Here is a 25,494-nt window from a genome sequence, read left to right on the forward strand (position 1 = left end):
CAACTCAATCAATAAACTGAATGTGTTTCAGAGATGTTGAGGCAGTACAGCTGTTTCTTACTGTGATATATAAAATGATACTGAGTGAAAACTGAAAGTAAAATGGCTAAAACACCAAACACGCCTTTCAATAAGACTTCCAAGTGTACCATTGACTTTCCCTTTTCTCTCAGCCACCGAATTTGAAATGTTTGTGCTGTGGTACGGTGGCCGGGAAGTGCAAAACAATCGGTCGCGAAAACTGAAAGTAAAACAGCAAAAAGGTGTTTCGACAAGACTGGTGAGCGTTCCACTTACTTTTCATTTGTCTTTTGTTTGTTAGCTTGTTCACCTTAAATTTGGAGTATTTTTCATCTGATTGACTTGAAATTTGGTCAAATCATGTAGATTGGTCCTGTCTATAGGCGTGTGTTTTTTGGAGTGGTTCCAATATTTGCCATTGGTAATTGGGTTGAACTTCACTAATTTTGGGAAAATAAATGAAAGGCCACCTTGTGGCAACCAGTGGAAGAACAGGTGCTATGTGAGTCATGCGGCAGGTGCACGTCAGTCTTCAGGGAAGGTTCACAGCCACACAGCGAGGCTGTGATCTGAAGTGGATGTTTGGTTCATCACTCCGTGTTGTGAAGATTTGTGGACTTTCCTGTCAAACGTATTTGATCCATGACCAAAATGTAATCAATCAGTGGGCAGACTGGAAAAACTTTTAAAATATGACAGAATGGAAGGAGCGCAAATAGAAAAGTGACAAATCACAGCTTTGCATATAGCAAGCTATGCGTTCCACCAATACACCACATTCAGTCACGTGTCACCAACACTGTTTTATTATTGCTGTGCTTCTTCCATACCACTGACAGATGAACAGCAGAAAGCATCAAGATCCTCTGTCTGTAAAATGGAGATATTCGTCTAGCTGTTTAATTGTGACTACAGCAAATTCAATAAAAAACATAAATCGCATGTCGTGTGGTTAAAAAGCAGCGGTGGCAGGCGGGCAGACGTCACTGTTCGTTCCCTCGCAGCCCTGGCGCAGACTGAGTGAACGGCTGAGAGCGCGCTGTGTCAAAAATGCGCTGTTTTTCACGCCGCAATGGAGCCATTAAACCACGGTGGGAAAAAAATACCAGTTTAGGTGCAAAAAAAGGTCAAGGTCACAGGAAAGGCCTGTTTCCCATTTGCCTTTCTGTCCAAGGTTTTAGAAAAAGTTGTTTTTATACAGTTACAATCGTTTTTAGAAAATAATATAGTCTTTGAAAAATTTCGGTCAGGCTGCAGAAGCCATCACAGCACTGAATCGGCTCTTTTAAAAGTGCACAATGATGTTGCGTTGTGAGTAGATGCTTAACACCACGTGGTTTTAGTGCCGCTGGACCTGACAGCAGCTGTATTGCAGAAATAAAACAGTGGTTGTCTTTAATTTCCTGCACCTAAATGAAGACAAGACTGAGTGTGTTGTGTTTGGTGTTTATCAATGTCTTTTAGTGAAGGTGAAGCCTTTTTTAAATTGTGTAGATTTCGCAAAGTCATACATGCTTTTATCAGTTCTCAGCTGGATTATTGCAACGGGCTTTACGTAATTACGTTGGAGTCTCCCAGTTGTCCTTTAGTCAGCTTCATCTGGTCCAAAATGCTGCAGCACATCTGTTAACTAAGATGCGTAGACGCGACCACATCACCCCAGTCCTCTACGAGGTCTGTTAGAAAAGTATCCGACCTTTTTATTTTTTGCAATAACCTTATGGATTTGAATCATGTGTGATTGCATCAGCCAAGCTTGAACCTTCGTGCGCATGCGTGAGCTTTTTCACGCCTGGCGGTTGCGTCATTTGCCTGTGAGCACGCTTTGTGGGTGGAGTGGTCCAGCACCCTCCACGGATTTTCATTGTCAGGAAAATGGCCGAGCGACTGCCGCTTTGCTGCATCAAACTTTTTTCAGAACCTGAGAGACAGCCAGGTGGAAACCATTTGGAAACTTCAGATGGCTTTCGGTGAAGATCTTATGGGGATCACACAGATTAAGGAGCATTACAACCGGATCGACAGGCTGAAACGACCAGATCATTTCCAAAGTGAAGGCTGTGTTGATCCGTGACGTCGTCTGACTACCAGAGAAATGGCAAGAGAGGTGGACATAGCACTTTTTCGGCACATTACACTGTTACAGGAGATTTTGTAAGAAAGACGTGCGGCGGAATTCGCGCATCAGACGGAGCCGCGTAATGGCGCAGATCAAAAAGCACTTCCGTGTTGGAAGTCTCACGGGACATGCCCAGCTCTTCCACCATTCAGAAGATTCAGACGGCTTTGGGTGGCTTTTCAGTTGAGTGAGTATCTGAGAAATTGTCAAAGAACTGAGCATGTCACAACATGTCCTGTGAGACCAACACGGAGGTGCTTTCGTTCCGCGCCGTTTGCGGCTCCGTGGCGAATTCCTCCGCTCCTGTTTTCATGACAAAATCTACTTTAACAGTGGAATGTGCCGGGAAAGTGCTATGTCCACCTTTTCTGCCATTTCTCTGGTAGTCAGACGACGTCCCGGATCAACACAGCATTTAGTTTGGAAATTATCTGGTCGTTTCAGCCTGTCGATCGCCGCTCGGAGAGTGGCGCGCCCTCTGCCATTGTGCGCCGTCTTTAAACTGGCTGTACCACTCCTTAATCTGTGTGATGCCCATAAAATCGTCCCTGAAAGCCATCTGAATTTTCCGAATGGTGTCCACCTGGCTGTCTCTCACAGTTTCTGGAAAAATTTGATGCAGCGCTGCTCCAGCCGTTCAGACATTTTCCTCACAATGAAAATCCGATGAGGGGGGAGGACCAGTGTGCACTCAAAGCCTGCTCACAGGTGAATGACGCAACCGACAGGCGTGAAAAAACTCATGCATGCGCACGAAGGTTCAAGCTTGGCTGATGCAATCACACGTGATTCAAATCCATAAGGTTATTGCAAAAAATAAAAAGGTTGGATACTTTTCTAACAGACATGGTATGCTCTGCACTGGCTTCCAGTTCGGGCTTCAATCGATTTTTAAAATTCTTGTTTGTGTTTAAAGCTATGAATGGTTTGGCCCCACTATACTTAACCAAGTTGCTGACCCATCGTGACCAAACCAGAGTTTTGATATGGTCTAACCAGTGTGCGCTAGAGGTTCCGAGGTCCAGATACTGCCACTGGGGAGACTGGGCTTTCTCTGTGGCCCCAACCACAGTCTGGTTGGGGCCACAGATGTTTATTTTCTTATGGTTTTAATCTTATTCTCTGTGTTTTTATCTGACTGTGAAGCACTTTGGCCACCTTCTGGGCTGTGGAAAGGGGCTATAGAAATAGACTTTGATTGATGACCTTCAGGGTTTACTTTGAGGTCAACGGTGCCCTAAATCGGGTCAAATTTGAGGTTTGAGTAAAACATGTCATGCAGTACACCAAATTAAAGGGCTTGATAAGAGGATCGCGAATATATCAAACTTTTTAAGTTATGATGTCATCTGATGATGTCATGAGAAGGGTGTGACAAAGCCTACCAATCATCATTGCAGACTCTTGTAAGTTCACATATAGCAGTCCTATGGAGATACCTTTCAGCACACAAAAGGTTCAAGGTGACAGGAAGGTCAAACACTAAAATCACCAAAAAACTTGCTGGTCCCAGTTGTGCTTTTTTGCCTCAAAATTTGTCATGAATCATGGTCGTTTCTTGTGGTACTCTCATGAGATACCAGTCACCTTCAGGGTGACAGTTTTCATTTTCTTTGTTTTTAACATGACTTTTCAGTTCAAACCTATTCCTGGTCCCTGCACAGTCACTCTGATGTCAGTAATCTGAATAAACACTGCTCTGACAGTTCAGTAGTTATGAAGAATTTACACCAAGCTCAAAATTTTCCTTTAGAGTCTGATTAGATACCTTTATATCAAACTAGGGTCCAAGTGGATCCCATAAGAAAAATTATTATGGAGCCCAGACTATTTTCTAAAACTTGAATAGGTGACTGTTCCATAAAATTACTCTGGTATTTGCTTGGATCTGAGTGTGCTGGCTAGGGTTAATTTCCACCACCCCTAACTTCAACACTCTGATGCTGTTTCAGCCAGGGTCCAGGGTGAACCCCACATCACACCCCATGACTGCTGGGATAGGCTCCAGGCCCCCGTGACCCTTAATTGCAGCAAGCGGGCACAGAAAATGGGTGGATGCTGTTTGAGCTCATGAGTTATTGAGAATTTTGTGATTCTGATTTGTCCTTATATTGATCAACAGATTGCCTGCTGGTGTTCTGAATAAACGGTGTGTGTCATGTAGCACAGTACAGTTTTCTTATTGTTTCCTGATGTTTACGAGCAGCCATCTCAGGCATGAAGTGTGTGTGCATTTACATGTCTGACATGACCTACTGTGCATTTATTTTCCAGGGAGTGTTGCTAACAAGGTGTTTCATGAAGTTTTGATGGACATGTGTTTCAACATGACTCATCACTGCTGGCCTCAGGACTTGGGCAAGAAGCGTAAGAAGGATGGTCCAAAGACCTCTCAGGGTGAAGGGAAACGCAGCAAGCCTAACCGCAGAGATAATCCAGAGGTATTATACAGTATGTCATGTTTCTTAAAGCATGCATCATGTTTTGACAGTAATATTTGCTCGGGGCAGGTAATCTGGAGATCTCTTGGGTAAGTAAAAATCACCAGTGGATCAGACATTTGGTGTGTTTGCTTCATTTTGATGGATCATGTCATTAATTCAAAATTCAGATTATGTACAAAATCCCAAGAGTCATTCATTCACATGTATTTATTTAGTTACCAAAGCACTATATAGACAAGTATGGCCTTGACTTTACTCACACCATGAGTAAGCACACCATCTGCTGTGGCCACACGAACAATGCAAAAAAAGAAGGCACAACACATTTGATAGAGCATGTACGTAACAACAACAACAAAAAGTGATCCAACTGGCGTTCAAGTCAGTATTTGCAGTGGTGGAATAATTAAATGTACAACAACAGTGGAAGGTCAGAGAAGCAGGCTGTGTTCGGGAGTCGGTGTCTGTGACTGTGCCAGGTCAAACACAATAGCTGGAGAGTTGCTCCCCTGCCCCAAAAAACATTTGACCTCCATTTGTTCCAAGACACACTCGACAAACGAGTTGTTGATGATTGGTCCCACTCACTCAGATGTGATGTACAAAGGAGTTTACTGTACACCTGCTTGATGTTTTCTGGACATTCTGCCATCCATTAAATTGACATATGCTCTCTTGAAAAATTCATAGACCGTTAACAATCACCTCCACTCTGGTTCACTCCTTTAGGGAGATGTTATTCATCAGGTCACTCCACATTAGCTGAACTTTGCACAGGTCAATGAAGTAACCATTTATTGCAAGAAGGTTGGTTTGTGGTCAGTGATTTATTGCAGACAAGAAGCAGGAGGCACCCATCCAGTCAGGATATGTCTCCTTAACAGCTTTGGTAGAAGATTGATGGTATCCTCCTGGTACATTTCAGGCCACCCATCCTGTAGTTTTGTTCATACAGTATCCAGCAGCACCTCCCACATAGAGCAGAAATGGAAATTTGTAATGAGAAATAAAACTCCACTGTAACATTAATTGAAAAATTAACAAAACCTATTTAAAATACTTGCATCCAGAAGAATCTGAAAGCCTGATTTGTGCTTCTCCGTCTCTGCAGCTCTGTGGCTACGCAGAGCCCTCTACATTGCCATGTGCACTCTCCACGCCCCTCTCCATAGCCTGACGTGCACCTCCCAAAAATTTTAACTGCTGCTAGGGCTGTGATTGGTCACTTTTCTGCTTTCACTCCTTCCTTCATATTAAAAAGTTTTTACAGTGCTCATGCCGATTACATTTTGATCATGGTTCAAATAGAGGCACGTTTGGCAGAAAAGTCTGCAAATATGACCAACTTCACAACACAGAGCCAAAAAACTACAAAGACAGTCAAATGGCCCGCAATTCATGGAGAGAAATTGCATGTGACATTAATCAATCAATCAATCAATCAATTTTTTTATATAGCGCCAAATCACAACAAACAGTTGCCCCAAGGCGCTTTATATTGTAAGGCAAGGCCATACAATAATTATGTAAAACCCCAACGGTCAAAATGACCCCCTGTGAGCAAGCACTTGGCTACAGTGGGAAGGAAAAACTCCCTTTTAACAGGAAGAAACCTCCAGCAGAACCAGGCTCATTAGTTTGGAGGTTGATAATTGCATAAAGAAGTGGAGCTTGTTGAGGGACAGATTGGTCAAGAAGGGGGGGGGGGGGGGGGGGGTAAATCACCAGGAACAGTGGTGGAGCAGGTGGAAAGAAAGTCCTTGCCTTGTTCTCCACATCTCTCCCCGACTATTCTGGTGGTAAATGCCATTTTGACACCTACCAATGTGACGGGGAACTTTGAAAGCATCACCTCAACATCATTGCGTGTCCACAAAGTTAGAGTTGTAGAAGCATAAATCAGCCTAAATGCTACTCTACTAACACTCCCAAAAACTTAGTGTTCGATTATAGCAAGTCATTTCCCAAGAGTGACATGAAAAAAAAGGCCCTTCTTCTTTTGTCGAGAAAGATCACTACAGATGCAATGTTTGCTCTCAGAGTGCTGATAGAGAGGTATAGAAAAGACCAGAAGGTGTTACATTGTGTGTGTGGATTTAGGGAAAGCTTATGACAGGGTGCCAAGAGCAGAGAAGTGTGTGAGGGTGGTGCAGGATATGTACAAGAACAATGTGGCAGTGGTAGGAATGACAGATGCATTCAAGGTGGAGGTGGGACTACGCAAGGGTCGGCTCTGAGTTCTTTCTTGTTTGCAGTGGTAACAGACAGGAATGCCGGATACCAGATATACCGGATAACATGGTGATGACAAGAATTTGTGTAGTTTTGGACAAGAAAAAAAAAACATATAGTTCAACTTCTAATGACTGTTGCATTTATCTTTGTCCCTGGAAAAATCTGAAAATAACCTTGATTTTGAGAATTGGATGATAATACCATCTTGGTATACACCTACAACCCCAATTCCAATGAAGTTGGGATATTGTGTAAAATGTAAATAAAAACAGAATCCAATGATTTTCAAATCCTCTTCAACCTATATTCAATTGAATACACCACAAAGACAAGATATTTAACGTTCAGACTGATAAACTTTATTATTGTTGTGCAAATATTTGCTCATTTTGAAATGGATACCTGCAACACTTTTCAAAAAAGCTGGGACAGTGGTATGTTTATCACTGTGTTACATCACCTTTCCTTCTAACAACACTCAATAAGCATTTGGGAACTGAGGACACTCATGATTGGGTATAAAAGGAGCATCCCCTAGTACCCGCACTCTTTTACTATGAAGCCACGCTGTTGTAACACGTGCAGAATGTGTCTTGGCATTGTCTTGCTGAAATAAGCAGGGACATCCCTGAAAAAGACGTTGCTTGGATGGCAGCATGTGTTGCTCCAAAACCTGGATGTACCTTTCAGCATTGATAGTGCCATCACAGATGTGTAAGTTGTCCATGCCATGGGCACTAACACACCCCCATACCATCACAGATGCTGGCTTTTGAACTTTGCGCTGGTAACAATCTGGATGGTCTTTTTCTTCTTTTGTCCAGAGGACACGGCGTCCATGATTTCCAAAAACAATTTGAAATGTGGACTCATCAGACCCAGAGGAAGCAGAGACTGGGGACTCGGAGGCGGACTCATCCATTACCCAGGCCGAAGTCACCGAGGTGGTTAGAAAGCTCCTTGGTGGCAAGGCTCCTGGGGTGGATGAAATCCATCCTGAGTACCTTAAGTCTCTGGATGTTGTGGGGATGTCTTGGCTGACACGCCTCTGCAACATTGCGTGGCGATCGGGGACAGTGCCTCTGGATTGGCAGACCGGGGTGGTGGTCCCTCTGTTTAAGAAGGGGGACCGGAGGGTGTGTTCCAACTATAGGGGATCACACTCCTCAGCCTCCCCGGTAAGGTCTATTCCAGAGTACTGGAGAGGAGAATTCGACCGATGGTCGAACCTCGGATTCAGGAGGAGCACTGTGGTTTTTGTCCTGGTCGCAGCACACTGGACCACCTCTACATGCTCCATCGGGTGCTCGAGGGTTCATGGGAGTTTGCCCAACCAGTCCACATGTGTTTTGTGGATCTGGAGAAGGCATTCGACCGTGTCCCTCGGGGCACCCTGTGGGGAGTGCTCCGGGAGTATGGGGTCCGTGGTCCTTTGCTAAGGGCTATCCGGTCCCTGTACGACCGCAGCAGGAGCTTGGTTCGCATTGCCGGTAGTAAGTCAAACCTGTTTCCAGTGCACGTTGGCTTCCGCCAGGGCTGCCCTTTGTCACCGGTTCTGTACATTATTTTTATGGATAGAATTTCTAGGCGCAGCCAGGGTGTAGAGGGGGTCTGGTTTGGGAACCACAGCATCTCGTCTCTGCTGTTTGCGGACGATGTGGTTCTGTTGGCTTCGTCAAATCAGGACCTTCAGCGTGCACTGGGGCGGTTTGCAGCCGAGTGCGAAGCGTCCGGGATGAAAATCAGCACCTCCAAATCCGAGGCCATGGTTCTCGACCGGAAAAAGGTGCTTTGCCCTCTTCAGGTCAGTGGAGTGTCCTTGCCTCAAGTGGAGGAGTTTAAGTATCTCAGGGTCTTGTTCACGAGTGAGGGATGGATGGAGCATGAGATCGATAGATCGGTGCAGCATCTGCAGTGATGCGGTCGCTGTATCGGACCGTCGTGGTGAAGAGAGAGCTGAGTAGGGGGGCAAAGCTCTCGATTTACCGATCGATCTACGTTCCGATCCTCACCTATGGTCATGAGATTTGGCTCATGACCGAAAGAACGAGATCGCAAGTACAAGCGGCCGAGATGAGTTTCCTCCGCAGGGTGGCTGGGCGCTCCCTTAGAGATAGGGTGAGGAGCTCGGTCACTCGGGAGGAGCTCGGAGTCGAGCCGCTGCTCCTCCACGTCGAAAGGAGTCAGTTGAGGTGGCTCGGGCATCTTTTCCGGATGCCCCCTGGACGCCTCGCTGGAGAGGTGTTCCGGGCACATCCCATTGGGAGGAGGCCCCGGGGAAGACCCAGGACATGCTGGAGGGACTACATCTCTCGGCTGGCTTGGGAACGCCTTGGGGTTCCCCCGGAGGAGCTGGAGGTGTGTGTGGATCGGGAGGTCTGGGCGACTTTGCTTGAGCTGCTGCCCCCGCGACCCGACTCCAGATAAAGCGGAAGAAATTGGATGGATGGATGGACTCATCAGACCACAGCACACTTTTCCATTTTGTGTCTGTTCATTTCAAATGAGCTCGGGCCCAGAGAAGGCAGCTGCGTTTCTGGATGCTGTTGTGTGGCTTTTGCTTTGTATGGTAGAGTTTTAACTTGCACTTGCAGAGGTAGCGTAATATGGTATTATGTAATATGGTTTTCTGAAGCGTTCCTGAGCCCACGCGGTAAGATCCTTAATACAATGATGTTGGTTTTTAATGCAGTGCCGCCTGAGGGATCAAAGGTCACGGGCATTCAGTGTTGGTTTTCGGCCTTGCCGCTTACGTGTAGAAAGTTCTCTAGATTCTCTGAATCTTCTGATTATATTATGGACTGTAGATGATGGAATCCCTAAATTCCTTGTAACTGAATATTGAGAAACATTGTTCTTAAAATGTTGGACTATTTTTTTCATGCAGTTGTTCACAAAGTGGTGATCCTCGCCCCATTTTTATTTGTGAACGGCTGAGACTTTTGGGGATGCTCCTTTTATACCCAACCATGACACTCACCTGTTTACAATTAACCTGTTCACCTGTGGAATGTTCCAAACATGTGTTCTTTGAGGATTCATCAACTTTCAAAGTCTTTTGTTGCCACTGTCCCAGCTTTGTTGAAACGTGTTGAAGAGGATTTGCAAATCATTGTATTCTGTTTTTAATTTACATTTCACACAATGTCCCAACCTCATTGGAATTGGGGTTGTATAAACCAACAAGTGCAAGTCATTACCACAGTGAGTTTTGAGATATGGTAGAAGTGCATGGTTCATGCGAGTTTGGCATCTGAAGGTTATTAAAAATGCTGGGAGTAGGAGTCAACTGATATGGGTTTTTAAGGGCTGATATGGATTATCTGCAAGGTTTGCAGGCTGATATTGATATTTGAAGCCAATATTTGCTTGCAGTAAAAAGTGTCAACACACTTGTAACACAAAACTTAAATGTTTTGCAGCATATGTTTAACTGACAGAACCTTTCAACATGACCTTTAAACAAAAAGTGCAAGGAGCTACAAATAACATTACTATGAAGATGAACAAATAAAAAAAAATACACCCAACACAGCTCCAGTCTGCACACTATCTTCTTCTATGCCAGTCTGTGGCCCAGAAGAAGTACTGACAGGCTGAGCTTCTCTAACAAATCAACTGGGCAGCAGTTTGTACAAACCAGAAAACAGTGATTCATATTTTAAAAGCATGATATGGGCTAGTAGCCCCTAAGTGCCTGAATTAAGGGACCATTTTCTGCATATGATTGGTACTTCTCAGACATCAGTTGTCTATGCGAAACAGAATAACGTAAAGTAAGATTTATACGTAATGTTTTGTAATCTACTGTAAGAGCCTAAACTTGAGGTAATCTAACTGAAATGATGCAAATTTCATATTTTTGTTATGTCATTTTATGTTATGTGTAAGTTAAAAGGTTAAAAACACATTATTTGATGTACATACAGTGCATCTGGAAAGTATTCACAGTGCTTCACTTTCCACATTTTATGTTACAGCCTTATTCCAAAATTAAGTAAATAATTTTTTCCCCTGAAAAATTCGACTCCCAACGCCCCATAATGATGACATGAAAAATGTTTTTGAATTAAAAATAAAAAAAAAAACTAAGAAATCACATGTCTAAGTATTCACAGCCTTTGTTCAATACTTTGTTGATGCACCTTTGGCAGCAATTCCAGCCTCAAGTCTTCTTGAATATGATGCCACAAGCTTGGTGCACCTATCTGTGGGCAGTTTGGTCCACTCCTCTTTGCAGCACCTCTCAACCTCCATCAGGTTGGATGGGGAGTGTCGGTGCACAGACATTTTCAGATCTCTCCAGAGATGTTCAGTCAGATTCAGGTCTGGGCTCTGGCTGGGACACTCAAGGACATTCACAGAGTTGTCCTGAAGACACTCCTTTGATATCTTGGCTGTGTGCTTAGGGTCATTGTCCTGCTGAAAGATGAACCATCGCCCCAGTCTGGGGTCAAGAGCGCTCTGAATTTTTAAAAGGTTTAATCCAGTCAAACTTGCATCAAAATGACAAAATGTGCATATGCACATTTTAAAAAGTTTCACTGCAAAGCAGCCTTAGGAACAATTAGGCCCCATTTAAAAAAAAAAAAAAAAAGTTTATCATCCTTGACGTCAGGAAAAAAAGTGATGAGGGAATGTTTTTCTTTAAAACAGAAAACAAACAATACAGTAATATTTTGAAGTTGGGAAATTGCCCTTGAAATATAAATTAACATAAGTTTATGGCACTCAGTTCATGTCATTCTGGAAGATTCACAGCGTGCTTCTTCTTTCCTGAAGCTTGTGGCCATCAGCAAGACGAGATTTTTTTTTTTTTTTTTTTTTTTTACAATTGAAAACAATAAAACAATATAGAAAAATACATTTTCATACAATAAAAGTGTTGTCAAAATACAGAGAAATATAAAGTAAGAATTACAAAACAAAAAGAAGAAAATGCAAGGACTACTGAGAAAGTAAAATCTTGGGTATATTTCAAATAAGCATGAAACGAGATATTTCCCCACAGATCTTTCTAGCTATTTTGTTGGAGCAGTAAGACAAGCTGCACATACAAGTGACAAATACCTCATCTTGTTGGGACACGGTGGGGGTGCTGTGCCCCTGACACCGGCTGATTTCAGCCACAGCATACTTGCCACCGAGCACTGACACCCCCTTCCTCCAAATGGTTTGTGCCGACACTGCACACTCAACCTGTGCATTAGTCTCACCCATCATAGTTTGTCACACTTTTCTGTTCACAAAGCGAGGCTCTGTGGTGAAGACAATCATTTATGATCATTAGTTGCTCCACTGCTTTACCAAGCGTTTAGCACTTAGTCTGCTGTTTACAAACAGTCAAGTGATTGTTTGTAAACAGTGAACAGCTTGTACAGTTTATAAATGTTCCATGAAAACTGTTAACTTTTGTTTACATGTGAATGAGTGGACCCCCTCCCCTCCTGTTTCTCATACTGTCACCCCTTCCCTCCCCTCTCCTTGATTCAAACACCCTTTCTGTGTTTTCTCCCGTTGAGGGAACATGGAGCTTTCTGGAAAGGTGAAGGCTGCAATCTGTAAAATAAACCATTAATTACTGAATGTATCAGCAGCTGCGAACACAGGAGGAACTGCGGATTATTCAATGAAGGTTTTTGATTGTTTTTTTATTTTACTCAGATGAAGACAGACATGCTTTCAGCTGTCTGCTCCAGCTTCACTCTGAGCTGCAGCACACAACACATGAAGGTTGAACTTGGCCACCAGTGAGTCGCTACATGCATTACTTATCATTTCTATCATTATTACTGATCATTTCTTAATAACATTTACATTTACTTTAATGGACTACCCAGCAGTGGGGAATAAGTTTCATTACAGTAGAAGTCTTTCTGAAAGCACTGTAACTAGGTTTAAGGATATGATTCCTTCTTTGTTCTTCAATGCCATATACCAACACAGTGCAGAGTAGCTACCTAAACTCTGTGAGTGAGATAGATTATCTTGTCAATAGCTTTACATCCTCATTGAGCACAACTTTGGATGCTGTAGCTCCTCTGAAAAAGAGAGCCTTAAATCAGAAGTGCCTGACTCCGTGGTATAAACCACAAACTCGCAGCTTAAAGCAGATAACCCATAAGCTGGAGAGGAAATGGCGTCTCTCTAATTCAGAAGATATTCATTTAGCCTGGAAAAAGAGTCTGTTGCTCTATAAAAAGCCCTCCGTAAAGCTAGGACATCTTACTATTCATCACTAATTGAAGAAAATAAGAACAACCCCAGGTTTCTTTTCAGCACTGTAGCCAGGCTGACAAAGAGTCAGAGCTCTATTGAGCCGAGTATTCCTTTAACTTTAACTAGTAATGACTTCATGACTTTCTTTGCAAATAAAATTTTAACTATTAGAGAAAAAATTATTCATAACCATCCCAAAGACATATCTTTATGTTCGGCTGCCTTCAGTGATGCTGGTATTTGGTTAGACTCTTTCTCTCTGATTGTTCTGTCTGAGTTATTTTCATTAGTTACTTCCTCCAAACCATCAACATGTCTATTAGACCCCATTCCTACCAGGCTGCTCAAGGAAGCCCTACCATTAATTAATGCTTCGATCTTAAATATGATCAATCTGTCTTTATTAGTTGGCTATGTACCACAGGCTTTTAAGGTGGCAGTAATTAAACCATTACTTAAAAAGCCATCACTTGACCCAGCTATCTTAGCTAATTATAGGCCAATCTCCAACCTTCCTTTTCTCTCAAAAATTCTGAAAGGGTAGTTGTAAAACAGCTAACTGATTATCTGCAGAGGAATGGTCTATTTGAAGAGTTTCAGTCAGGTTTTAGAATTCATCATAGTACAGAAACAGCATTAGTGAAGGTTACAAATGATCTTCTTATGACCTCAGACAGTGGACTCATCTCTGTGCTTGTTCTGTTAGACCTCAGTGCTGCTTTTGATACTGTTGACCATAAAATTTTATTACAGAGATTAGAGCATGCCATAGGTATTAAAGGCACTGCGCTGCGGTGGTTTGAATCATATTTATCTAATAGATTACAATTTGTTCATGTAAATGGGGAGTCTTCTTCAGACTAAAGTTAATTATGGAGTTCCACTAGGTTCTGTGCTAGGACCAATTTTATTCACTTTATACATGCTTCCCTTAGGCAGTGTCATTAGAAAGCATTGCTTAAATGTTCATTGTTATGCAGATGATACCCAGCTTTATCTATCCATGAAGCCAGAGGACACACACCAATTAGTTAAACTGCAGTAATGTCTTTCAGACATAAAGACATGGATGACCTCTAATTTCCTGCTTTTAAATTCAGATAAAACTGAAGCTATTGTACTTGGCCCCTCAAATCTTAGAAACATGGTGTCGAACCAGATCCTTACTCTGGATGGCATTACCCTGACCTCTAGTAATACTGTGAGAAATCTTGGAGTCATTTTCCATCAGGATATGTCCTTCAATGCACATATTAAACAAATATGTAGGACTGCTTTTTTGCATTTGCGCAGTATCTCTAAAATTAGAAAGGTTTTGTCTCAGAGTGATGCTGAAAAACTAATTCATGCATTTATTTCCTCTAGGCTGGACTATTGTAATTCATTATTATCAGGTTGTCCTAAAAGTTCCCTGAAAAGCCTTCAGTTAATTCAAAATGCTGCAGCTAGAGTATTAACGGGGACTAGGAGGAGAGAGCATATCTCACCCATATTGGCCTCTCTTCATTGGCTTCCTGTTAATTCTAGAATAGAATTTAAAATTCTTCTTCTTACTTATAAGGTTTCGAATAAGCAGTTCCCATCTTATCTTAGGGACCTCATATTACCATATAACCCCAATAGTGCGCTTCACTCTCAGACTGCAGGCTTACTTGTAGTTCCTAGGGTTTGTAAGAGTAGAATGGGAGGCAGAGCCTTCAGCTTTCAGGCTCCTCTCCTGTGGAACCAGCTCCCAGTTCGGATCAGGGAGACAGACACCCTCTCTACTTTTAAGATTAGGCTTAAAACTTTCCTTTTTGCTAAAGCTTATAGTTAGGGCTGGATCAGGTGACCCTGAACCATCCCTTAGTTATGCTGCTATAGACTTAGACTGCTGGGGGTTCCCATGATGCACTGAGTGTTTCTTTCTCTTTTTGCTCTGTATGCACCACTCTGCATTTAATCATTAGTGATTGATCTCTGCTCCCCTCCACAGCATGTCTTTTTCCTGATTCTCTCCCCTCAGTCCCAACCAGTCCCAGCAGAAGACTGCCCCTCCCTGAGCCTGGTTCTGCTGGAGCTTTCTTCCTGTAAAAAGGGAGTTTTTCTTTCCCACTGTCGCCAAGTGCTTGCTCACAGGGGGTCGTTTTGACCATTGGGGTTTTTCTGTAATTATTGTATGGCTTTTGCCTTACAATATAAAGCGCCTTGGGGTGACTGTTTGTTGTGATTTGGCACTATATAAATAAAATTGATTTGATTTGATTACTTGCAATGCAACAATAAACTGGCATGTCACCAATATCCGCAAAAATGCTGAATATCAGCACGATAATTGGTCAGGCCAGTAATCAGTCGACCCTTAGTTAGGTGTTCTGGGTTTTCAAGCGCTTCTTGAAATTAGTGAAAGATGACCTGACCCTGATGACGCTTGCTAGTTTGTTCTACTATTCAGGAACCAGAAAGGAGAATAATGTGGAATATTTTATCAGTGCCAGACACCTTTATTGAAGGAGCACAGCAAGTGGAGGATATCCTTGACCCTAACCCTTGAACAGTGAAGCAGGTAAACATGAGCAGGTCTCTTAGAGCACACATGCTGTGTGGACAAGAACTCAGAGTGGAGCAGAGAGACTGATAACCTGTTACACCGGTTGGCTCATTAGTCATAAAGGGGAAGTTGATTTTTTTTTTCTCTCTCTCTCTCTCTCTCTCTCTCTCTCTCTCTCTCTCTCATATATGAGGTGGATGTAGATGAAGAGGAGGAGGAGGATGAAGAGAATCTTCACTTCTCTGGCCAAGACCTCATGAAAATCAGAGATGCTGTTGTTCTCTTGATTCAAACCCTCCTCAGGTTCCTCCAGAGATTTCCTCTGAAGGACAAACCTCAGGCTGCCAGCTCCCTCACACAGGTAACGTGACCTCACCCGGTTTGTGAGACGACTGACAGAGCTTTATCACGGCATTTGCATGTATTTGTGCAGTTTTTTTAAGTTATTAGAGGACACCCAAAACATAACTACAGTTGGTTTAAAAGATGCATTTCCCCAATGCACCTGAAGGAGGGGTTTCCCCGATTTTTCCCGGGTTAATGTGTAGGTTGTGGGGAGCGAATTCAGAAGACTCTCAAAAACTGACGGGAAACTGAAAGATGCCTTCCCTAAACACAAAGTTGCTAAAACAGCTTTCAACCTGATCACACAGCTTCTGCCTGCCTCTTCTGCCTCCCCTCAGCTCTGCACCCAGATGGGCGGGCTGTTGCCCTTAGCGTGGATCAGTAAAGTAATGTGATTGGTTGAAAAATGTTGCATTTGACATATGTATGCAATGACTGCTCACATTGTATATAAATATATGTGAAAGTAAAACTGTTTTGTCTGTGTAGCGTGGTAAGCAAAAAACAGTATGCATGATGGCCTTCCAGAGGACATATGAAGTTATCAAATGTACCGAGATCATGGCCATGAGACACACTGCCCAACACTATTACCTAATAAAGCTATTCATCACACATTAGGTTTATGTAGTGCAGGTCTAAAGAGGATAAGTGTTTGCTCTGTTACTTTAGTCTTTGTGTCAAATGCACCTTTTCTGAGGGAGACTCAGATGAGGAGGATCACTAACATTGTGAGGGAGTCTCAGCCATGTGGGCCATTTCTCTGTCCAACATGCAGGTGCCTGAGTGTTGAGGGGCCCAGTAATGGAGAAGATTAATGCCCATGTTTCACCTGGCTGCAGTTATTTTTGAGAATGTGGGAATGGACCAGTTGCCTGTCTGGGTGGTTCCCATTCAGGACCTCCAGACGGCTCCATGGTGTTGTGGCTACGGCAAAGTGCAGCACCAGCACATGCTCCCACACTTGACTTGCCATATTCTTTTGAATTGTGTTCAACACAATCTGAAGGAATACTTTTTCGTAATAGGATATTCCTACACGTTACCATGGATGCTGATACTTTATATCAGCTCGCCAGAGGCAGGCTGATAATGAAAGGCAGGCCCATAATGTCATTATCTGCCCACTACTTGGACTACTCAGGGAGAGTTATTATATTTATCTGCTTATTTTTAATAAATACTGTGATATCGTTGTACAACTGTCCAGGTCATGCAGGAGGTAATCCACATGCCACCTCTTTATCCAGATATGGGTTAGGCGTGACAAAGCGCTAAACATTGGTGTCAGATGACGCCTTCCCGGAAGTGAACCAATTTGCAGTTACTTAATTGGCCACTTGAGGCTGGCTCCAAAATAAAGCACTTTCCCATACAGCAATCAAAGTTTTCAGAATTTTTACTCACGTGGTGAATTTTTCCAGGTTACTTTTGATAACATATGTTAGAATCCACTCATTCAGTTCCATGCCCAAACAATGGGTGGCGGTAATACTCTGTGTTGATTTGCAAGCTGCTAATAGGCTCCAAAGAAGGGCAATTTTTTTGGGGGGGGGGGGGGTTATGGGAGTTTATTAAATCATATTTTTGAGTGCTGTGCAGTTGTTTTCCTAACAGTTTACTTTGTTATGGACATTAAAAGTTATGACCTTCATTTTTCCTCCAGTAATCATACATTAAGTGCCGTTAACAGGTGAAGTTAAAAATGCTAACACTGTTAGCATACAGGCAAGAGTTTAACTGTCAGTCTGCGAGTCATAACCACAAGATTGAGTTTGAGCAACGAGTTTCTCCAAATTCGTCTGACGTGATTGAGTATTTAAAAAATATGTGAAATTATTGCTCTGCTGAAGTTTATCCGCTAACGTTAGCTTTTAGCTGCAGGAAGCTAAATTAATCACTGTCAAGCTGAGTCAACGTTTCATATTTGTAAATTGTCTGATCTGTTATTTTTTACCAAATAAAGCTACGCGGTTAATTACTGTGTAATTGCAAAAAAGTGTCATGCTTAAATAACTTAGATTTTTTTTTAAACTATCGAGTAATCAAAGATAATAGCACAGCACTGTTTCATATTTTTTATATTTTAAGAAATATATTTGTTTCACATCAGAAACAAACATTTAAACATTTGTTGAATGAATCTACCATTACTACATGTACACTTTACGTTTCATGCTATTTTATTTGTCTAAAAATAAATTTTAATTTACAGAAGAACATAAAAGATTTCTAAAGAACCTTTAAAAAAATTAAAACTATTTTAATTACAAGTGTTTTTTTTAATGTAATAAAAGTAAAAAAAAAAACTAAAAAAAAAACTTGAAATGAAATGAAAATGTTGTAAGGATTTTCAGGTGGCCAAGAATTTGAAAACAGAGATTATCAATAGCTCCAAAGCTCCTGCCAAAACTAAGAAAACTCAGAAGTGAGTAAAGGTTGAACACGTTGATGCATTAATGTGCCATAAATACTCCTATTGTTCCATTTGAATTGATACTGAGAATTATTATTTTTGAGATTTGAATTGTCATTTCTTTTACTGTGTACTTTTCTGAACCACAGTGTATGTTTTTTGGATTAAAGGCTGGTAGCACAATACAAGTTGTGTGAAAAGACTGGGTTGGAAACAATTGACCCGACCCAAAAAAAAAAAAAAAAAAAGTAAATTGTAAATTTTTTTTTTTTTAGTTTTTTTTTTTTTTTTAGTTTTTTTTTTTGGGTGGGTAAATAGACCTGAACTTGCACCAATATGCATCTGCGATTTCAAATTTTTCTCGGGAAGGACCACCTGCCAGGGGCTTCGGGACTTTGGCCCTTGCCAGAAATTTTCTCTTTTTTTTTTTCCCTTCCATTGCCCACTTTCATCACTGCCACGAGACTCTGTTAAAATGTCCACCTTCAGAGCAGAACTAAACATGTTTACAGTCTCTACAGATGGTTCCCTCCTCCATGACAACTACAGGGATTAAAGTTTCTCCGTCGCTATGATGGTTTTCCATCAATTTGGCTGTGTTTCCAAAACACAGCATTCACACGGAGCCATCCTGATGCAAAATCGGGGGGCATTATATAAAATTGACTGCATCCCCCAGGACACAATGGCCCACCAGTCTATTTCCTTACAGACTGTTCTCATTCCTGATTTAACATACTGGTTGTCAAGTATTCATGATGGTAAGTGTATTCGTGCACATGGTCGCTGATGCATTTTATTGCTAATTATTTGTGACAGAAACAATTGAATGTGGCGACATCTCAATCTTCCCCAATCGGACCGGGAGTGACATGTTTAGCCGCATGTTCTCCTTGAATTGCTGGCTGTCTGAGTGGTGTCCAAAAAATGAGGTGGGCTTCATAGATAATTGGCAAAGCTTCTGGGGAAAACCTGGTCTTGTTAGGAGAGACGGCATCCATCCCGCTTTGGATGGAGCAGCTCTCATTTCTAGAAATCTGGCCAATTTTCTTAAATCCTCCAAACCGTGACTATCCAGGGTTGGGACCAGGAAGCAGAGTTGTAGTCTTACACACCTCTCTGCAGCTTCTCTCCCCCTGCCATCCCCTCATTACCCCATCCCTGTAGAGACGGTGCCTGCTCCCAGACTACCAATAACCAGCAAAAATCTATTTAAGCATAAAAATTCAAAAAGAAAAAATAATATAGCACCTTCAACTGCACCACAGACTAAAACAGTTAAATGTGGTCTATTAAACATTAGGTCTCTCTCTTCTAAGTCCCTGTTGGTAAATGATATAATAATTGATCAACATATTGATTTATTCTGCCTAACAGAAACCTGGTTACAGCAGGATGAATATGTTAGTTTAAATGAGTCAACACTCCCGAGTCACACTAACTGTCAGAATGCTCGTAGCACGGGCCGGGGTGGAGGATTAGCAGCAATCTTCCATTCCAGCTTATTAATTAATCAAAAACCCAGACAGAGCTTTAATTCATTTGAAAGCTTGTCTCTTAGTCTTGTCCATCCAAATTGGAAGTCCCAAAAACCAGTTTTATTTGTTATTATCTATCGTCCACCTGGTCGTTACTGTGAGTTTCTCTGTGAATTTTCAGACCTTTTGTCTGACTTAGTGCTTAGCTCAGATAAGATAATTATAGTGGGCGATTTTAACATCCACACAGATGCTGAGAATGACAGCCTCAACACTGCATTTAATCTATTATTAGACTCTATTGGCTTTGCTCAAAAAGTAAATGAGTCCACCCACCACTTTAATCATATCTTAGATCTTGTTCTGACTTATGGTATGGAAATAGAAGACTTAACAGTATTCCCTGAAAACTCCCTTCTGTCTGATCATTTCTTAATAACATTTACATTTACTCTGATGGACTACCCAGCAGTGGGGAATAAGTTTCATTACACTAGAAGTCTTTCAGAAAGCGCTGTAACTAGGTTTAAGGATATGATTCCTTCTTTATGTTCTCTAATGCCATATACCAACACAGTGCAGAGTAGCTACCTAAACTCTGTAAGGGAGATAGAGTATCTCGTCAATAGTTTTACATCCTCATTGAAGACAACTTTGGATGCTGTAGCTCCTCTGAAAAAGAGAGCTTTAAATCAGAAGTGTCTGACTCCGTGTATAACTCACAAACTCGTAGCTTAAAGCAGATAACCCGTAAGTTGGAGAGGAAATGGCGTCTCACTAATTTAGAAGATCTTCACTTAGCCTGGAAAAAGAGTCTGTTGCTCTATAAAAAAGCCCTCCGTAAAGCTAGGACATCTTTCTACTCATCACTAATTGAAGAAAATAAGAACAACCCCAGGTTTCTTTTCAGCACTGTAGCCAGGCTGACAAGAGTCAGAGCTCTATTGAGCTGAGTATTCCATTAACTTTAACTAGTAATGACTTCATGACTTTCTTTGCTAACAAAATTTTAACTATTAGAGAAAAATTACTCATAACCATCCCAAAGACGTATCGTTATCTTTGGCTGCTTTCAGTGATGCCGGTATTTGGTTAGACTCTTTCTCTCCGATTGTTCTGTCTGAGTTATTCTCATTAGTTACTTCATCCAAACCATCAACATGTTTATTAGACCCCATTCCTACCAGGGTGCTCAAGGAAGCCCTACCATTATTTAATGCTTCGATCTTAAATATGATCAATCTATCTTTGTTAGTTGGCTATGTACCACAGGCTTTTAAGGTGGCAGTAATTAAACCATTACTTAAAAAGCCATCACTGGACCCAGCTATCTTAGCTAATTATAGGCCAATCTCCAACCTTCCTTTTCTCTCAAAAATTCTTGAAAGGGTAGTTGTAAAACAGCTAACTGATCATCTGCAGAGGAATGGTCTATTTGAAGAGTTTCAGTCAGGTTTTAGAATTCATCATAGTACAGAAACAGCATTAGTGAAGGTTACAAATGATCTTCTTATGGCCTCGGACAGTGGACTCATCTCTGTGCTTGTTCTGTTAGACCTCAGGGCTGCTTTTGATACTGTTGACCATAAAATTTTATTACAGAGATTAGAGCATGCCATAGGTATTAAAGGCACTGCGCTGCGGTGGTTTGAATCATATTTGTCTAATAGATTACAATTTGTTCATGTAAATGGGGAATCTTCTTCACAGACTAAAGTTAATTATGGAGTTCCACAAGGTTCTGTGCTAGGACCAATTTTATTTACTTTATACATGCTTCCCTTAGGCAGTATTATTAGACGGTATTGCTTGAGTTTTCATTGTTACGCAGATGATACCCAGCTTTATCTATCCATGAGGCCGGAGGACACACACCAATTAGCTAAACTGCAGGATTGTCTTACAGACATAAAGACATGGATGACCTCTAATTTCCTGCTTTTAAACTCAGATAAAACTGAAGTTATTGTACTTGGCCCCACAAATCTTAGAAACATGGTGTCTAACCAGATCCTTACTCTGGATGGCATTACCCTGACCTCTAGTAATACTGTGAGAAATCTTGGAGTCATTTTTGATCAGGATATGTCATTCAAAGCGCATATTAAACAAATATGTAGGACTGCTTTTTTGCATTTACGCAATATCTCTAAAATCAGAAAGGTCTTGTCTCAGAGTGATGCTGAAAAACTAATTCATGCATTTATTTCCTCTAGGCTGGACTATTGTAATTCATTATTATCAGGTTGTCCTAAAAGTTCCCTAAAAAGCCTTCAGTTAATTCAAAATGCTGCAGCTAGAGTACTGACGGGGACTAGAAGGAGAGAGCATATCTCACCCATATTGGCCTCTCTTCATTGGCTTCCTGTTAATTCTAGAATAGAATTTAAAATTCTTCTTCTTACTTATAAGGTTTTGAATAATCAGGTCCCATCTTATCTTAGGGAGCTCGTAGTACCATATCACCCCAATAGAGCGCTTCGCTCTCAGACTGCAGGCTTACTTGTAGTTCTTAGGGTTTGTAAGAGTAGAATGGGAGGCAGAGCCTTCAGCTTTCAGGCTCCTCTCCTGTGGAACCAGCTCCCAATTCAGATCAGGGAGACAGACACCCTCTCTACTTTTAAGATTAGGCTTAAAACTTTCCTTTTTGCTAAAGCTTATAGTTAGGGCTGGATCAGGTGACCCTGAACCATCCCTTAGTTATGCTGCTATAGACGTAGACTGCTGGGGGGTTCCCATGATGCACTGCTTCTCTTTTTGCTCTGTATGCACCACTCTGCATTTAATCATTAGTGATCGATCTCTGCTCCCCTCCACAGCATGTCTTTTTCCTGGTTCTCTCCCTCAGCCCCAACCAGTCCCAGCAGAAGACTGCCCCTCCCTGAGCCTGGTTCTGCTGGAGGTTTCTTCCTGTTAAAAGGGAGTTTTTCCTTCCCACTGTAGCCAAGTGCTTGCTCACAGGGGGTCGTTTTGACCGTTGGGGTTTTACATAATTATTGTATGGCCTTGCCTTACAATATAAAGCGCCTTGGGGCAACTGTTGTGATTTGGCGCTATATAAAAAAATTGATTGATTGATTGATCTGCTGGCCAATTTTTAACACAGAACTTGCATGGAATAATAAAATGGCACTGTTATTTTAGTTTAGTAGTTAAGCCTGGGTCCCACCGAATAATAAACAATGAATAGTGTGCCACGCATGGGTGTGTCAACGATTATTCGAAGAATGACCCACGTTTTCTATCATGTATCCGCTACTAAGGTGCCTCTATGTGCCTCTCTGTACCTTGCATGTGCCACGTAGCAGCCTCAGTAGAGGCTGCTATGCTGGCTTTAGAGTCATTAGAACCTAGAATGGCTCACATCGGCCACGCTAAGCCATGTAGTGCCGTGATAGAGCCATGATAACGCGATGTTGGTGCACGTTCAGGCATGGGTTTGGTCCAAACCTTTAGCCCTCCCACACCTGGTCCCTTTTAAAGTGTGGGTTTTTAATTCACAGCAGCATTTAAAGATGTCACATTTTTAAATGCAGTCCAAAAATAGACGCTACAGTACAGTCCAGCGGTTCTGCGCTGTGCGCCAGGTTGCTGTCCACCTGTAATGCACAAGACCAGCTAGAACCAAACCAAGGGTTCCTGGACAGCTGCCTCTGTGCTCCTCACTGGCTCCGCGACTCGCTGGCTTTATTTCTTCTGCGGCTTTAAACACACACATCATGATCCCACTTTTAACTTTGTGTTCTTCCATTTATTTCTGCAGTGTGCTCTTTTACACATGCTGCCGTTCTGCATACACAATGACGTGGCTGCTTTAATTCTATACACCTGCTGCCGCAACTCATGTGGATCAGTTTTAAAAAAAGAAAATATATCTTTATTTCTTACGCAGCTTACAAGTCACCGTGATACAACTTTTAACTGTATTATGTCTTCAAAATTGGTCTTTTGCGCGCTCTCCTTCTGTGTTGCTGCACAGCTCTGTGCTGCTTTTAGCAGCTTCACTGAAGTTATTTCTTCTATGGCTTTAAACACACACACTTTTATACAGTCATCCAAATTTTAACTTTGTGTTCGTCCATTATTTATTGAAAAATCACTTTTTTGTGCGCTGCCTTCTGCCTAAATGCTCCTTGGGAGCGTGATGAGTCACTGCCTCAGTGCGCACACACAGTGGAGCTCATGTGATCTATTAACAAGATATTAAATCAACCATAGACATACTTTTACAGCTAGGAACTGTTTTATCAAGCTAATAAACATTAAAAATAGTTACCTTTAGCTGTTCAAAATGCATTCCACATGGAGCAGGAAAGAGAGGGAAAAAAGCGTCGTTAGAGGTGTCAGCATCCAAGGTTTAGTAGAAAATAAATAATCTGCTAAAAAATAATTCTTCTATATACACCATCCAGAACACAGAGCAGGTGGAATTGTGAGGCATGGACTTAATGAGTGACAAACAGTACTCTTCATCAATCTGGCTCCAACTTTCTCTGATTGCTGTTGCCAGATCAGCTTTGCAGGTTGGAGCCTTGTCATGGACCATTTTCTTCAACTTCCACCAAAGATTTTCAATTGGATTAAGATCCGGACTATTTGCAGGCAATGACATTGACCCTATGTGTCTTTTTGCAAGGAATGTTTTCACAGTTTTTGCTCTATGGCAAGAAGCATTATCATCTTGAAAAATGATTTCATCATCCCCAAACATCCTTTCAATTGATGGGATAATAATCCATCCATCCATTTTCTTCCGCTTTATCCAGAGTCGGGTCGCGGGGGCAGCAGCTCAAGCAAAGTCGCCCAGACCTCCCGATCCACACACACCTCCCCCAGCTCCTCCGGGGGAACCCCAAGGTGTTCCCAAGCCAGCCGAGAGATGTAGTCTCTCCAGCGTGTCCTGGGTCTTCCCCGGGGCCTCCTCCCATTGGGCCGTGCCCGGAACACCTCTCCAGCGAGGCGTCCAGGGGGCATCCGGAAAAGATGCCCAAGCCACCTCAACTGACTCCTTTTGACGTGGAGGAGCAGCGGCTCGACTCCGAGCTCCTCCAGAGTGACCGAGCTCCTCACCCTATCTCTAAGGGAGCACCCAGCCACCCTGCGGAGGAAACTCATCTCGGCCGCTTGTACTCGCGATCTCATTCTTTTGGTCATGAGCCAAATCTCATGACCATAGGAGAGGATCGGAACGTAGATCGATTGGTAAATCGAGAGCCTTGCCCCCCTACTCAGCTCTGTCTTCACCACGACGGTCCGATACAGCGACCGCATCACTGCAGACGCTGTGCCGATCCGTCTATCGATCTCACGCTCCATCCGTCCCTCACTCGTGAACAAGACCCCGAGATATTTAAAGTCCTCCACTTGAGGCAAGGACACTCCACCGACCTGAAGAGGGCAAAGCACCTTTTTCCGGTCGAGAACCATGGCCTCGGATTTGGAGGTGCTGATTTTCATCCTGGACGCTTCACACTCAGCTGCAAACCGCCCCAGTGCACGCTGAAGGTCCTGATTTGACGAAGCCAGCAGAACCACATCATCCGCAAACAGCAGAGACGAGATTCTGTGGTTCCCAAACCAGACCCCCTCTACACCCTGGCTGCGCCTAGAAATTCTGTCCATAAAATTAATGAACAGAACCGGTGACAAAGGGCAGCCCTGTCGGAGGCCAACGTGCACTGGAAACA

The 25,494-nt window shown here is 42.4% G+C and overlaps 1 protein-coding gene across 1 annotated transcript in view; it reads left to right on the forward strand.

Annotated features, from left to right (window-relative positions):
• The window catches only part of LOC117505838 (condensin-2 complex subunit D3-like), a 236,142-nt gene that overhangs the window by 30,161 nt on the left and 180,487 nt on the right, over positions 1-25,494 (forward strand). The window contains 2 exon segments of the mRNA XM_034165369.1: positions 4,415-4,581; positions 15,762-15,929. Coding sequence (XP_034021260.1) covers positions 4,415-4,581; positions 15,762-15,929 — 335 coding nt within the window.

This window comes from Thalassophryne amazonica, unplaced genomic scaffold (genome assembly GCF_902500255.1).
Source record: "Thalassophryne amazonica unplaced genomic scaffold, fThaAma1.1, whole genome shotgun sequence".
NCBI lineage: Eukaryota > Metazoa > Chordata > Actinopteri > Batrachoidiformes > Batrachoididae > Thalassophryne > Thalassophryne amazonica.